This window comes from Nesoenas mayeri (assembly GCF_963082525.1).
Source record: "Nesoenas mayeri genome assembly, chromosome: 14".
NCBI classification, from domain to species: domain Eukaryota; kingdom Metazoa; phylum Chordata; class Aves; order Columbiformes; family Columbidae; genus Nesoenas; species Nesoenas mayeri.
Window position 1 is genome coordinate 2,355,582 of NC_137556.1, and position 16,369 is coordinate 2,371,950.

Genomic DNA, 16,369 nt, shown 5'->3' on the forward strand with positions numbered 1-16,369 from the left:
GTTGAGGCAATAACTGTAGAAACTTCACAGTGGCTTTGTTTGAATTATTGCTTTATCCAACACCGTTTACTCAGAGTGTTTGTAACCACTTGGCTTTGCCGTCCTGCTCTGACAGCCCTGGGAGCAGAGGAATCATCCTCATGAAAGCTGCGTGAACAGACGGGAGGCTGAAGTTCATCTCTTGAATTGCACCTCAGGTTAGACAGAATACACTGGTGTGGCGACCTGTGTTATCACAGGGTGTCCCAGCACAGTGTGTGCATCGCGGCTGGGCCGTCTGGATAGATCCGCGTGTGCTGGGGTGAGGGGTGACGCTGGGATCTGGTTGTACCATCAGGGAGCAGGTCTAACATGTGAAGCTTTTCTTCCTCACTGCAATACTATTGGCTGCTTTGAAATGAAAGGAGTGATTAGTGACGAGCTACCTGGGAATACCAAGCTCTCTCAATTTCTTCCGTACCTCCTGTTGAAAATGGTGGGAGAAATGGAAGAGACAGTGTAATAACTGGTAATTAGGGCCAATTTTGCTCTTTGTCCAGCACATTCATATGCCCTCATCCTCTCACGTGTGTTATGTCTCATGCTGTGAAACCTCTGGATGGACTCGGCAAAGCTTTAGTGCACTGTGTACACGGAGAGGCAGGGAAGCGGTGAGCACGGGTGACTTGTCCAAAGCTGCCTGTAATTACCAGTGTAACTCGCATTTTATTCACTACAGTTTCTCCTGTGTCATTAACTCCTTTTGGAGGAAGGTATTGGGCAAGAGTTGAGGAGAAAACAAAGCCTCACACCACAAGTTCACTTCATGCCTGGCTCAAAATCAACTGCTTTGCCTAGAACACCATAACATGCATTTGAGTCTATAGCCTGATGTTTTATTATAGATCTGTTTAAAGACATAACTTGAATTTCTATCAGGAACTGTTTTTCTTGCAGCGTTCATTTTGCCCTTCCCAGTCTCCCTTCACAAAAAAAGCCTAAAAGAATTCAGTTTCAAGCATTGTCTTTATATCTGTCCATCTGCATCAGTCTGTCTGTCTACACACAGAACTGGGAAAGCTCCCGTCTTTCTCAGACCACAGGACCACCAGAAATATCACTGTGCTCTGAATTCCTCCACACTGCACTAATAGAGATTTCCTTTGGTCTTCATATGAAAAAATCAGTGCTGCTTCATTTCCTTGTTAGGAAAATTTAATTATTCAGTGAAGTATTTCATTTGTAAGGCTGGAAATCTTTTACTGCTATCCAGGGATGCTTCCTTTCAAAACGACTCTTCTTGCCTTGCAAAAATGTAACCTTCTTAAGAAAGAAAAATGCCAAAACCTAGCAATAAACAGATAAGATTCTGCCATCTTCCTGTTGTTGTGTAAGGCTGTTCTACTTAATGTAATTTAAATTGTGTAAGCCAATGCTACTTAATGTAATTCAAATTGTCTGCCTCTTAGATGCCGTATTTCCCCATCCCCTCCCCAGTTTCGCTGTTGTTCTGCACCCATCCTTGGTACTGACTCTTCCTGTTGTAATTCAGCGATTGAAAGGATTACACTAGAGAATGAGGCAGAGAAAATTATGGAGATGAATTGGATCTAGATATTGATAGCAAATTACAAGATACCTTATGAGGAAATTGGAGCAAAATAGATTTAAATTGAGACTCATTTGATAAAGTAGAGTATAACTTGCTGATTGCAGGGAGGGGAAACCCTTGGGACTATTACTAAAAGAAACTTTATGGGTAATAAACCGTTACCGTGCATTTAATTTGTCTTAGAAAAATACTTTGTTAGCAGCTGATCCTCAACAGGGAGGCAATTTTGTAAAGAAAATATTTTTGATCATTAGTTCAATTTGAATAATATTTAGTTAGCTTCTCCTGCCTGTCTTCAAATAATTACCCGTGGCTGTTTCTCAAATTGCACATCCCCAGGAGGATATCGCTTCCCCTCTTGAAACCAGGTCTTTGGTTTAAGCAAACCAAACTGTACCTGTGTGCCACGTTTTCCTCGCTGGGCTCAGCTCTGCAAGTCTTGGTTTTTGTGGTTTTCTTGACCACTTATCATTTCTGTCCTTCCCCCACGAGCCGACAGTTGGCAAATCCCACCCTCTGCACATCTCATCTTTCCCATTCAGATAGGCTCTGGTTTGGTGTGTGTGGTTGTTGTTGGTTGGTTTGGTGGGGTTTTTGTTGCTGTGTTTGGGGCGTTGTTTGATTAGAGTTTTAGTCGTTTTTGTTAGTTTCTTTTTAATTTAATTTGATTCTTGTTTTCTCCCTCCTTCAGGACTTCTGGTCGCCGCTCCTGCTCCTTTCCTCACAGTTCATTCAAAATCTTTTTCATCTCTCAGCTCTTAAGCTGTTTTCTTCTTTTAGATATTTTCCTAAACAAAACAAAGGGGGTGGGAACCACCACCAACAATTAGAGTATTACCAGTTCTTGTAATTTCAACATGTTGATGTTCTCTTCTAATACCTGCCTGGATCAGCTGTTACTTTGTGCCCCGCAGGCAGAGGGTCCCTCGGTGCCACCCTTCCCCGCCGCTTGTTCCTTGTTGTGCATCCATCTTCATCCATCTCCACACCCACCTGCAGAGCTCGGAAAGCACACACAGGTCCTGTTCTTGTAAATCCAGCACACAGCTGCTGGTGGATTCACGGACATCAACAGCTTTGGGCCTCCGGTCCTAGAATGGAGCATGTCCAGTCCAGGTGTCACCTCTTGGGACTTGCTCTGCCAGGCGATCTGTGCCCGGGGTGGGTTGTGTGTGCACATGGAGACTTTTCCAACACACACTTGGCCCAAATTGGGACGTTTTCTCCCACCTCTTACAAGAGCAGCAAAACACCAATGCCACAAGCAACAGATGCTTTTGTTTCCAAGGAAAAGGAAGAAATTCACTGTGGAGCACTTCCATGAGTTCAACATGCCAAATTTTATTCTGAGCATTATTTGAAGGTATAGGTAAGATACTAGAAGAAATGAGGTGGGAGGGAAAAGCCCACGTCAGGCTGACTGTCATCAAAGGAGGCATTTCCTCCAAAGCTTACATTTCAGCTCAGTTGCTGGAGGTAACTCTGGGTTCTAACAGGGGATCAGACCCCATGGCCCCTCTTAGAGGGGTCGCCCGTGTGGTCAGTAACTGGGAAGGAGGAAAATCTGATTCCTGATGGAAGCAGAGACCCAGCTGCCCTCAGCAGGGGCTGGGCGCTGTCTGATGTCTCATTCAGCTCTTGCATTTGCTTTATCTGATTTGACAGTAAGCCCTTTGGGCCAGAAATATTATCCAATTTGATTATCGAGTGCTATATAGTTCATGGGTGTATAAAGTAGGAATTATGAATGCTTTAGCTGGATATTGGCTTTTAGTATGAGACTCTTCCATTACCAGCTGCTCCTGCTCATCTGGGCTGCTTTAGAGGAGGCAGCAATACTGTGATCCACAGTGATAGCGACACAACAGACACCACAGCTGTTAAAGAAAGAGCCCTGCACAGACATTTTTTTGACATTCTGTTAAAAAACTGATTTAAATATCTGGAGTTATCTGCAGAAGCTCACTCAAAAGAAGTGTAGATAACCTTACTGATTCCATTGCTTTGATGGGAAACTGTGAGGAAGGGAAACAAACCTTTGTAATTTGGATTATAAGGTAGTCTGCAAAGAGTGGAGAAATATGTCTTTGCTTCTGAAAAATCAGACTTTGTAGTTTTGCAGGAGCTAAGGTTAGTGGGTCAGACGGTAGTAGATGCCTCCAGGATACTCCTCCATGTGTGAAGGGGAAACACGTTATATGCAGCCAAATTCTAATGGGACAGAGCCAGCCAGCCAGCTGCTCATCCCCCACTGGTCTGGTGTCACTTTGTGGCATTAAACAGTCTAATGAGGGACCCTTGGCTGGGGAGGGGGCCTGAGCAGTGCTTGGATTTTGTGTGTGAGGGAACACCTGAATGGCAGCCGTGCTGAGTTCGGACACGACAGCCTCTCCTCGCCTGCTTCTCCAGCCCATTGCTGCCGTCCCCTGCCCTGCCCCGGCCTCGTGCCGTGTCCCTAACGGGCTGGGTTTGGGATTCTCCTGTGCACGCTGAGCCCTAAGTTCGTTATGCAGCTGGTAATTCACAGGACTTCTTACCTCCTTAGCCATTGCTCCTGCTGCTGTTGACCTGAATGGACCTCAGCAAGTCCTACAGGTGATGTTTGGAGTTTGTGCTCTGTGTGCCAGGCAAGCAGCAGGTGCAATTGAGACTGGAAGGGAACAGGAACAATGTAGGAGGCATCTTTAAGGCAACTCTCAGGCTAGAAAAGGTCAAATGTCCAGGAGGATGAAGGACATCTATAATCTGTTTGCAGTAACTCCTCCGAGCAGCCTAGGAAAATCCTTTGTAAGGCCACATGTGTGGTTGCTCCTCACTAACAGAGGTTGTTGCTCTTGAGCAGAGTCCTTCAGGTTGTCAGCAGCTTCTCACCCCTCTTTGAAATGCATGGCACCACCCGAATATCTGTGAGCTACCGGAGCAAGAACAGCCTAAATTATTTTGAATCAGCACTAATGTGCTGATCTTTTCCTTGTTGAAAAGTAGACTGGTGGTTGTCTTGATATTTCCTTCCAAATAAATCTCTTGCCAAAAATATCAACCATTGACATCTAGTGAGATGTGCAACTTTCAGTGTTGCTTCAGAGAGAACATGCCTTTTTGGCATTTGTAAAACTCTTCATATTTTCAAGCAGTGTATTAATAATTTCTTACTTATGTTGAAGTGATGTAAGATGAAAAATTAATGTGGCTGTTACTTTCTCTTCCAGATTTTGCAAGCTGGTTGTGCCTCTGATGTGCTTGGTCTTAAATGAAGTCAACATTTTCTTTTGAGCTCTAATTTACTTCCAAAGTCAGGAGTAGAAAACTGACACTGTGAATACTTGACAGTGTATTTCAGGCTGCTGATGTTGGTTTCATTGCCTAGTTTGACTAGTCTTTATCAGTCTTATTACAGGAAGGGGAAAGTCCTCTGGTGTGGTCCAACACTTTGTAGAAATTACTGTAGTGATGTTTCTCTTTAGTGACTAAAACACAAGGTGGAAAGTGAAAGATTTGGGCTCTTTTACATATCAGGGTTTTATTATGGGTCTTAAGTTTCTTGTATCCCCTTCTGCTCCATCTGTCCACACAGCAGAAGTTTTTAGGGGATCCATGAAGCACTTCTAGGAAGTGGTAAACACACTAAAGACCTTTTTAAATATTGGTTTGTGGTGCCAAGTTGTGTTTAAAGGCTTAGTGCTGGGATGGATGGCTTGTTAGAGTGGATTTGGCTTTAGAGCCATTTGTAGAGTCACTTTCTTCCACCATCCTTCTTTACAACAGGGAAAAAAACAGACTTTATCACAGGGTTTATCACCACTGCTGTCTGTGCGGGAAGGATTGTATCTGCAGGGGGAAGTTATTGGAGGCTGTTAGGATCTCTGTCTCCTTAGCCTCTCCCCTGCTATTCTTGTCTAGTGCAGAGCGCTATATGTGGATGCTGTTGGGCAGAGCGATGGGCCGTGGCGGTTTCTGCAGCATCAGTGGGTACCGGGCAGGCGGGTCCGTGTCCCTGGGGACTGCGGGAAGCGCCTTTAACCCGCTTCCATAATTAATGTTTGGGGAGAAGGAGAGGGCCCTGTGGGATAAATTAGCATTCATTGAGTGTACATGCAAACAGATGTTAGCTGAAGTAGAATGGAAGAAAAGATGCCCACTGACCCAAATTTCCTACAGTATCCTGTTCAATCTGTCTGTCTGAAATTTTCATGCTTTGGCTGCCGGGCCTTAATAAGGAAACAATTCCTTGTTGAACTGTTTTAGCACATATGTTTTGGACAGTTTCATACTATAGTGTTTAATGCACAGTGCATCTCGTCTGGGCTGGACCACCATGGGCTGCCAGCTCGCGTGTGCTCAGCTGGGACCGGCGCTGGGCTCTGCCAGGGAACTCCGTGCTTTGCAAACACTGGGTTTGCTGGTCAGAAATCTGTGAAATGGGCAGCGCTGCTTTGAGAAGCAAATGGAAGCAATCCCATGGAAACAAAAAGCAATAAATGCTTGCGGTCACTTGAAAGGACTCCGAAGTTTATTATTGTTACTTTCTGCGTGGGATACATGACACCGGGTGGAGACAAGGCGTGTGTGCCGTGCAATTGCCGTTTGCTGCTTTTAATTATGATCTGACTTTGTTTCCACTCAAATATATCCTCTATTATGCTTTTTGAATCAGAAGGCTCATACCTTGACATAGTTGCCAATGTCACCTTACCATCGAGAGTTCTTTTAAATACACTATTTTCAATTACTTAAGTCTCACCTTCTGAAGTGTGAATGTCATTCTGAGTTATTAACTGAAGTGGGTAGTTCTTTGATCACATGAAGTCAGAGTGTGTAAGGACGTGAGGTGTAACCTCGTGTGTGGTTTGGTCTCCTGCAACACCAGGCACCGATGGTCGGCCCTGAGAGCCAGCGCTTGGTGTTGGCTTTGGAAACAGCTGAATGCAAAGGAGAGGGAATGTTTGAATTAAACACTGTTTTTGCAAATGTTACAGCTCACCTGAAACGAGTGTTTATGATACATTGACTCTGCCATGTCCCTCATACACACTCTTTGCCATAAATATGTAGTTAACTGTGGAGATACAGTGTAAGTCTAGATGAAAAACTATGGAGAATATTTAGACATTACACTATTCTTCAATTGCAAACTGAGTGCTGGTGTAAGGAGATTTTTTTGTCAGCTATTGTCAACTTTCTGGCAAAAAAATAAGAGGGTCTGGAGAAAGGAAATGTTCGTTTTTATCTCTAAGGGTGGACATGGGCTACAGAATGCTGAATGTGAACCCGTGTGTCTGCTGGTGCTCTTCCGTCCTCGCAGACAAGATAAGCAGCAGCTGTGGTGTCTCGTTCTCCAAAGAGTGGCCGTGGGTTGACAGACGGTGTCTGTCTGTGGTCCCCTGGCCTGGCGGCAGCTGGGGCTCCCGTGACCCCTTGGGACAGCGAGGGCTCTTCCCAGGGATGGATCCCCAGCAGCACATGTGGTGGGATCTTTAATTGCCCTCAGTCCTCTGTAGCTCATCTGGATTTGAAGAGCACTCAGGACTCATCACCCTGTTTCTACAACATGTCCCATGGAGGGGCTGCTGCTTTTCAGCTGCAAATGCGCTGCAAATGCAACAGAAATTGAAATAACCCTGTACACACAGAAATAGAAGAGGAAGTTTTAGCACAGTCCTAGCAGTGCTTTAATTTAAAGCGAGCAGGTAGTTTTAGTCCACCAGCATCACACCTATGTGATTATCCTAACTGACTATTACACATAAATAGCTGTAGATAAAATGAAACAAGTGCTCATTGTGAATGAGGTAACCGCTTTTTAAAGCTTGATAGATTCCTGGGTTATTCTTTTGTCGCAGTTGAGATGGACAAACGACATAGACCAAGTTCTTCCAGGATGAAAGTAGTAGATGCCATTTATTGCCACAAGTGCATTTTTATACAGTTTCACCAATTCATGTGTCTCTTCACTATTGGTTCCAAGTTACAGCAGTAACATCTCATTGGCTATTTTTGCTGTCATCAGTGTTATTCTTTCACTCCCTTCTCTCTCACAGGTACATCCGTAACACCTCCAGATACTCCTTTACTCCCATCTTTCTCATGGGTAGGCCTTAATGTCTTCAAGGCTAATTTCTGTTCCCATGCCTTCCATCAGGGAATCCACGGACCCACCATAGTCCCCCACATTCTTTATAGATTTTTCTCTGATGTTTCTAGCCCTTGCGCATCTTATTTGCCTTTCTATATATACTTAACTCTGAATTAAAACTGTTTAAAAGGTGATGATGCAAAAAGAGCATCCTTAGCCTCTTAAAACTCATGTATTACCAGAGTATCATGTGGAGCCCAGGGAAGTGAGGCGATGGCTCGAAGAAGGATCAGCATTGCTCAACAGGAAATTTTAGCTCCATAGATACTAAACAGAATAACTAAAGGGCACTTCAATCATTTTGTGCTGTTACATCTTTTAAATTGTCCTTCTCTTTCTCCTCCGCAGTTGCGCTCGGTCGTAATCAGCCCTTGAAAAAAGAGAAACCGAAATGGAAGAGTGATTACCCCATGACAGACGGACAGTTGCGCAGCAAGAGAGATGAATTTTGGGACACGGCGCCGGCTTTCGAAGGTCGCAAGGAGATTTGGGACGCGCTCAAGGCTGCCGCACACGCGTTTGAGAGCAACGATCACGAACTGGCACAGGCGATCATTGATGGTGCAAACATAACACTACCACATGGTAGGTGCATCGAAGGTGGATGTGGCTTGGGAGAAACAGTAGGTTAAGGCAAATGTTCTTAGGTGCAATAGTTTGATATACCTGTATTTCAGTATGCACATCTCCCTGTTTAGTGTTTCAAAGCAAAATTATATTAGTGTGTAGAGTGACCAAGAAATCTGCCTTTTTATCATTACCTACGTGTCAGTGTATGATCAGGTACATGCTGCAATACACAAGAGTCTCATCTCTGTAGGCAACACTTTTTATGATCAAACACCTTCATGCTCAAAGGTACAGTTTGCTCCATTCTTTTCCAGCCTCTCTTTGTAATGGAGTAGATTGTTTTCCCCGATCTTATGGGTTTATTTGGCACTTGAATTATCTTGCTTGGGGTTTTGTTTGTTTAATTGATTGGGGGTTTTTTGTTTGGTTGTGTTGGTTGGTTTTGTTTGTGTGTGTGTGTTTGTTTTTCTTTTCTGAAGAGTGTGAAAACCTTTCCCCAAAGCTTGTACAAGACCTTAGAGCAAATTGTCAGCATCAGGACGAAGTGTGAGCACGTACTTCAGGTGCTTTCCTTTTCACCCTGTTCTGGATTCTGATTTATTTTTCAAGCTCTCTTCTCCCTTTATCAATCCCCTTTATTCCAAATTGAAACACACTTCAAGTTCTGCACTAAAAAAAAAATATGGATGGATTAGTAGCTCCAGTGACCTGAAAGAATCAGAATGAAATAAAAATACTCAAACCACAACCAAAACAACCCACACCAAACCAAACCCCCCACCAAGCCGTGACAAACGTTCTGGGAGGTTCTGCTGGGCGCCCTCCCTGCCAGAAGGGGCACGAAGAACGTTATTGTACCAAGTAATGAACTTGTTCCAGACACGTGCAGCTGAATGCTGTATAAAAGACATTATAAATATGCGGATTAGGGGAAGAGAAAAAGGATGATACGGAAGATTGCCTGCCTTGCTTTCCAGGATAACTAGTCTTTGTGAGATTGACAGCCCATATTAACCTCTACTTCCTTAAGTAGTTGCAGCTGATCATGTATTTAGTTTGGAAGGGGTGGATTTGGGGGTCTGTCTTTTCCCATAGTTGGGTGTGGAACACCACTGGTTGTTGGCGCTTGGTGTGTTTTGTTCCTCCCCTCTCCCATTCAGCAGCGTCGCTGAGAGGTGGAACCTTCAGTGCTGCAACGCGACCTGGCTTTTCCATAATTCATGGGCGATCTTTTGTGCTCCTCTGGATCATTGTTTTCAAGGAGGTTTGTGTTTTGCTGATTTGACTGATAAATGGGAGAGGTTTTGTTCAGGGCAGTTACACCAATGGAAATGATTTCTGTAGTAGCTGTAAAGAGAAATTTGTCAGCTGTTTCCAGAACCTGCTAATACCAAGAAGACATAAGTCTTCTCTGACAGACCTGCTGGAGGTCTGTGTACGTTCTAGTCTTGATCCAATAGAGAGAGACAAATAATTTCAGTGCCATAAGCTGGTGTGGTTTTCAGAAGGTGGAGAAAGGAGTTGGGTTGTCTAGTGTGGAACTGGTACCAGAAAACCTCTGCCTGTGCTTCTCATACCATGTTTCTTTCCTTGCACCAATACATAAAACTGGTCGGAATCTGGAAATCCTAAATTAGAATACCTACTGGGTTTCTTGATTTTGTTATATACCAATAATGAACTTTAAATAGCATTTTGTGTCCAGAAAGCGACCGAATATTCTCCTTCTAAATCAATAGTATTGCTGGATTTTTGATCTTCCAAAACATCTCTGTTGCTGAAAATGTCCCAGAAGAAGTTGGGTGTTTAAGCAGCTTGTGAGCTGGAGATAATTGTATAGGTGAGAGGGGTCTGGCAAAATAATAACAAACATTACTGGTAATTTTAAGTCCCTATTCAGGTAAATGGAAATAATTTCTTGGAGAATGAGTATTTGCAGACCTAAAGTAGTCGCTGCATTGTTTTGCTTAGTTGCTACAATTAAAATAGTAGAGGTCAGGAAAACAGAATGTTATATATGGGGCAGGTTTCACAAAATACAGATTACTGTGGTCACTTGGTGCTTACGTGAGTTGGTCCTCAGGTCAGACTTTGGCTTAGCGTAAAAAATCGTGTCTTTGGGTGAACATTCAGGTTCTGCAGGGAGGGTCGGAGTCTGACATCAAAGACTGATAGAACATAATTCACTTAGTAAATGAAAATTCAAATCCCAAGCATGCTTTTGCAGTGAGAGGGATATTATTTGTATAACGTCGTTATGGAATTTGACGAGACTCCAGTAATGAGGTATTTTGACAGCATTTGATTATGTTTTCAGTTGAAATGCTGCACAAGTGTTCATATGAACAGCACTTCCAGAAGAAATGTTGAACTTACGGCATCAAGGCATGTAAAGAAGCCGTTGGACATGTTGGGTCTCTGCTTCCTCTTGCTTGAGCAGCGTAACAACTTGTAATTGTGGAGGAGGATTTGATTCAAGTCGGAAGGTTTAAGTCTGCGTGGAGGATGCATCCTTGGGTTCGGAGATAAATCGCTTGTACGTCCGTGCTCCTCGCTCACAAGAAGAGAGGATGGGTGATGTATAGTTAGAAAACAGCATTTCTGACTTTCTTGAATCACTGCTTATTAAGCTTATCCAGAGTTTAGGGCTTTGAGTCTCAGCAGTTTCTGGTTGCAAGCAAAAATCTGAAACTGGGCAAATAACTCGCATTTCTTCTCTCTGGGCAGTCTGAGGAATGTTGGATGGATGGTGTGCCCTGGAAATTAGCCCTTTAATGTCATCCAGTGTAACACTTAAGGGGGAAGAAATATGTGAACGCTTGAACTTGGCTTTTCAGCAGACAATTTGCCTGGGGTCCTGCCTGCTACTCACAGGCTGCAGGCTGCTTTCTAATGCCCACATGCAGAATACTCAGAATATTTCCGAAATAAGTCAGGAATCAAACTGGTGTCAGAAGCTCCGTTGTGAAAACCTGAGTCCCAATTCCAAATACAGAGTGTATGTTGGATATCCAGGATCTCAAGTTTAGTAGTGATTTTTATACCCACAAAATTGCATTCTTTGTTATCCAGCTTTCTGCTGGTGCCAGTTGTTCTGTGCATCGACTGCTTCCGGAGTGCTCTGTGCAATGTGACCTTTCCACGACACAGAAAGCTGCTGCTTTTAGAAATGCAAGTATTTCTTAGTCATCAAGCTTTATTAGCACCATGTGTGAACAGATTATGGATAAAAGCCTTCAATTTATGGGCTCAGAATAATGTCTGTTATCAGCAAACTGAGCCTTTCTTCAGTCAGATAGAACAAACAAACTGTCCTTGTTCCAGGTGACACCAAAAACCTCTGTGTTTTTGTTTAACAAAGCTTACTTTATGCAAAATTTAAAAAGGCGGAGGAATAGTTGTTAAGAAATCCAGGTGTGGCATTAATGAAGCGACCTGTGCTTACCTGACTTGCACAACCACCTGTATTTACCCTGGATCTGCTGAGCTGGGCTCTGCGCAGGACCTGTATCCCCTCTAAACTTCATCTTTTATACCCGTTTTGGTGTGTGTAGAAACTGCTCAGGGGTACCAAAGATCCCCTTGGAGTTGAGGCTTTGTGTCTTCAGATGGGAGGAAAGGGGAGAATTTACTGCTCAGGCTGTGCTTGTAAAACCTTTGTATTTCCCCAGAGAAAGCAAGCAGTTGGGAAGATGACATCTAGAAATCAAGTCAGCTTTGTTTTCCTGAGTAAATAACTTGACAGTGTAGCTCTGGCATTTTTGTGCATGCAAACTTGTATATGTGGTGGGGGGGGTGTCAAAGATGCGATTGATGTTCCTCCTTTGGTTTCTTAGCTTACCAAAGAATCTTAATTCCTAAGGAAAACTGCGTTACCAACACCAAGCTCAATTTCTTTAGGTCTTCTGCAAAATGATGCAATAATATGAAACCGTTTCCTCTCATTTATTTTCTATGTGTGCAACCGAGGCTTAAAAAACCCCCAACTGAACTCCTCCATCTCCATTTTCACTGTCCCCGTGTGCTCAGCATGTTGTGTATGCGTCCAAACTCTGCATTACTTACAAAATTAAACCTGGTGGGAAGAGGCAAAGGGAATAAGGACTAACAGAGGTTTGCAGGTAAAATTCTGGTCTAGCTGATGCTGCAAAAATAAAATTGCTCTTTTTTTATTCCAGAAACCAATAGGAAAGGAAGGGAAAACCCCCATCTCTTAACACTGCATTCAGGCAGATACCTCACTTGTTTAACCTGTTTGAGGAGGCCTCTAACCAATGTAATTTTTCTAATGGATGCCTTTTGCTGGCTTCTGTGGTTAAAAATAGCTCGTAAGAAGTATTAAATAAATAAATAAGCTTGTGGGATGGGCTTAGCACTTCTCATCTATCTTGGTACCTCTGTGGGATGTATTTAAAAATAGAAATAACGTTATCGCCAGTTTATACTTTTTTTTTGTCTGATGTCTTAAGGTAGCACATCCTCAATATTTTATTAATGAGTCCATTTAAATGTAATGAAGGACAGTTTTACATATTAACTATCAAAAAGGAAATGTTGCAGTGTGTAGTATTTCATTAGAGTCTGCACCAGATGTTAGTGTTGAGCTGAACTTGTCCTGAAAGTAGTTAATATTAATTGGAATCTGGCTCAGGTTAAGTGGAGTTTTAAAATTTCGGGATGGACATTTAATCTGCTATAGCATAGTTACCAGTATATTGCTTTTAACTCCTTTAATGCTGTTTAAATGATAAAAGGGCCTCTTGTTAAGCAGCGGCTTTGTGCTGGGGAGCAGCCGACTTGTCTGTGCCTTAAACCAGCTCCCATAGGATGTTCAGCGGGCAGTCAGCGAGCAGAGCTGTCACATTTACTGTGTGTAACACCTGAGGTTATGAAAAGCGGGGATGTGAGTATTTATCTTAAATGCTGGGGAAAAAGCAGGTGAAATTACTGAAATGTACTTGCCATGAATAAGGCGTTTTTTCCCCCTTTGGGTGAAATATTCGACAGAAAACCATAAAAAATCCCCAATGCCAGAGCCAACAGCAGCATGTAGAGGAAAGCATGCTTCACCTCTGCTGTTCACCCCAGTCCAAACGCAAATTCCTGATTCTGGCAGAACTCTTTGTTTCCCTATTGACCTGTAACTGTGCATCACACTGTGATATTTGCTGCCTTTGGGCCTGATGTTTCCACACGGTAAAGAGTGGCTTTAAAAGCCAGGCCTGCAGCCCTGCACCCCCTGTGTGCTGCCCTCGTCCCGTGTGCCGGGGGTTCAGAGGCTGTTGAGCCTGACCGGACACATTACACAACATCACGTGGAGCACAAGTGTGATGGAGCGGCTGAGGGACCCGGGGGTTCAGCTGGACAACAGGAGCTGAGGGGAGACCTTCTGATCTCTGAACTGCCTGAAAGGAGCTTGGAACCAGGGGGGTCGGGCTCTGCTCCCAAGTAGCAAGTGATAGGACAAGAGGAAATGGCCTCAAGTTAGATATTAGGAACAAATTCTTCATGGAAAGGGCTGTGGGGCATTGGAACAGGCTGCCCAGGGCAGTGCTGGAGTCACCATCCCTGGAGGGGTTTAAAAAGCGTTTAGACGAGGTTCTTAGGGACACGGTTTAGTGCTGGAGTGAGGTTATGGTTGGACTCAATCCTGAGGGTCTCTTCCAACCAAAATGATTCTGTGATTCTCTGTTCCTGCAGCAGCGTCTGGGTACAGGTCTGCGGTTCCGCAGACCATTGGGATGCACACACTCGCTATTTATCAGGTTGGGTTTGTTTGCTTTTGGTCGTCCTTTTTTATTAGTTGTGCTCAACAAAGAAATTTACCCTCTGCTGTGTTGAAAACTCCATTTTTTGGGTAAATGGTTTCACGCTGTTGCTTGAGACCTTGGGAGTGCAAGGTGAGGGGAGAGAGGGTGATAGGGAAAGCTGATGGAACAGGATGATTTGGGGTGAACAGGAGAGCTGCCCAGAGCACGGCTGCGTTTGGCAAGATGTCAGCGTTGCTTTTAGCCTTGATTGCGTTCGTTGTGCGACAAGTCCCAAGGAGGTTTTTGTGCGGCTGAAGTAAATCACAGGGAAGGCTGGAAAACTTCTGCTCCCTGTTTGAGCTCCTATTTCACCTTCTCTCTTTGGCCTCAAAGTAAATCAGAAGAATTATTGAAGGTTTTTTGGAAACGAAATGGGTTATTGATGGTGGGATCAGTGTGTTTTCATCCTGCCCGGTGCTGCTGGACTGTCTGTATGTTCCCTTTACTAGGATGGCATTTTATTAACTTCAATCGCTGGATGGTTGTCCGTCCTTACTGAGGGTGTTCTGATGGGGAAATTTCAGGCTGACAGGTTTTGCCTTGCTCTGACTTCTTTCCTGCAATAGTTTCATGAAAACTTTACATACCAAGATCATGCCGGTGCGAGAAATACAGCATTTGCATAAAGCGAACATTTAAAAAGGCAGAAGTCAATTATCACGCCGATTATTTCACCTCTTACTGCCCTTTGGAAAAGGAATTGAGAACTGAAAATGTAGATGCAAGTTGCAAATGTTTGAATCTTTTCTAAAGCCTCGTTTCACATTCTCTTTTACCACTTTCTGCTGTTGGTTGGTTTAACAGCGCTGTCAAGTCTGAAAAGCCTCAGCATGTGATATTGGCACAGTTGGCAGCCTTAGCTGCATTTTTCTTTTTAAACTGGAGCTTCAAGGAGGAGATATTCAATTTATAAACATGAGTGAGAAAACAGCTCTTCCCGGCTGAAAATACAGCATGTTATTTCAGTTCTTGGATGCTTAAAGCAATCCATTTGTTTACCTTCCCACTGAAAAAGGGCAAGTTTGCAGCATTAATTTATAGACTCCAATGCAGTAGAAACACCTTATTTCATAGTAACCACTTCAGAGCTGGGAGCTGGAAGCTTTGGAGAAACCTTTGATTTGGTTTTGATGTTTTAAGTGGAGTTGTGAATGCTTACACTCCTGAGTGCTTTCCCCATTTCCCTTTCGAAAGCCTTCTAGGGGAGAGGGGCAGGGAGTTAATGGAAATAACCCCATCTTGCATTGACCTGGAGTCTCAGACAGTTTTTGCACTTCAGCTGCGTTTTGTTTTATCGTCACTCCGGTTTTTACTCTGAAAGGACCCATGGAAAGCAGCACGTTACTGTGAAGGTACCTATAAAGCACAAAATAAACCTCCTTGTTCCCCCTGCTCGTCTCTGGAGCTGCAGGATGCTGAGCAGGGTCAGCGTGCATCTTTGGGTTTAAAATGTCCTTTGCCACAACGCTGGGTTGCTTTTGACATTCACCGCTTCCCCTGTTCAGTTTATATCAGGGCAATTCGATGGATATTGTGACAACAGGAATGAGCAGGAGCTGAGAGTCAGACCATACTGGGATGGCTTTGCTGCTCAGAAAAACCTCTGTGAATCCACAGCCTCCCAGGTGGTGGGAAAGGACCATTTGTGAACGGCCTTTACTTTCACACCCAGTTGCATGTGTTTTAGAAAGAGAAGGGTGTAAACCAGCAGTGATTTTAAAATGCGACGCGCTGCAGAGGAACCATCATCTGCCACATAATGAAGTGATTCTCAACAGCACCGTTAAATGGCTTATTCATTTCCACCCCCCTGGACTGGCTGGGGCTCCAGGTTTCTGAAGAGCATCAGGGTGTTGCCTCCGTGTCCCGGGACTGTGCTCAGCTGGATGTGGTTGAAGTGAGAGGCAGAGATGTGTGGAATGTCAGCCATTGCCAGGCTGCCACCGTGCAGCTTGTGGCTGAATGAAAACCGCGTCTTTGTGTGGTACTTTTCATTAGAGAAATGCCTCTTTTAAAAGCGAGCTGTTCAAGAGATCCCCTGATTGAAAATTAGAGAAATGCCAATAAATTCTTGTGTAATCTGCGAGTTCCACGTGAGAAGGCTCCACAGCGTTGGTGTTTCTCTTGTTCTCAAGGAAGCAAATAACAGCCAGGCTAAAGTTTGGCCAATATTTGTGTTCTTTCTGCATTGCAACCGCTGTGCGTAGCGTGTGCTGGAAAGCTGAGCACAGAGATTTGCAAGCTGAGAATGAGGGGAAATTACA

General features: G+C 43.9%; 1 protein-coding gene across 1 annotated transcript in view; it reads left to right on the forward strand.

The window, feature by feature from the left end:
- Window positions 1-16,369, forward strand: part of UBTD2 (ubiquitin domain containing 2) — a 40,147-nt gene that overhangs the window by 15,130 nt on the left and 8,648 nt on the right. Inside the window, exon 2 of the mRNA XM_080353114.1 lies at window positions 8,073-8,309. Coding sequence (XP_080209240.1) covers window positions 8,073-8,309 — 237 coding nt within the window. The remainder of the gene's footprint in view (window positions 1-8,072; window positions 8,310-16,369) is intronic.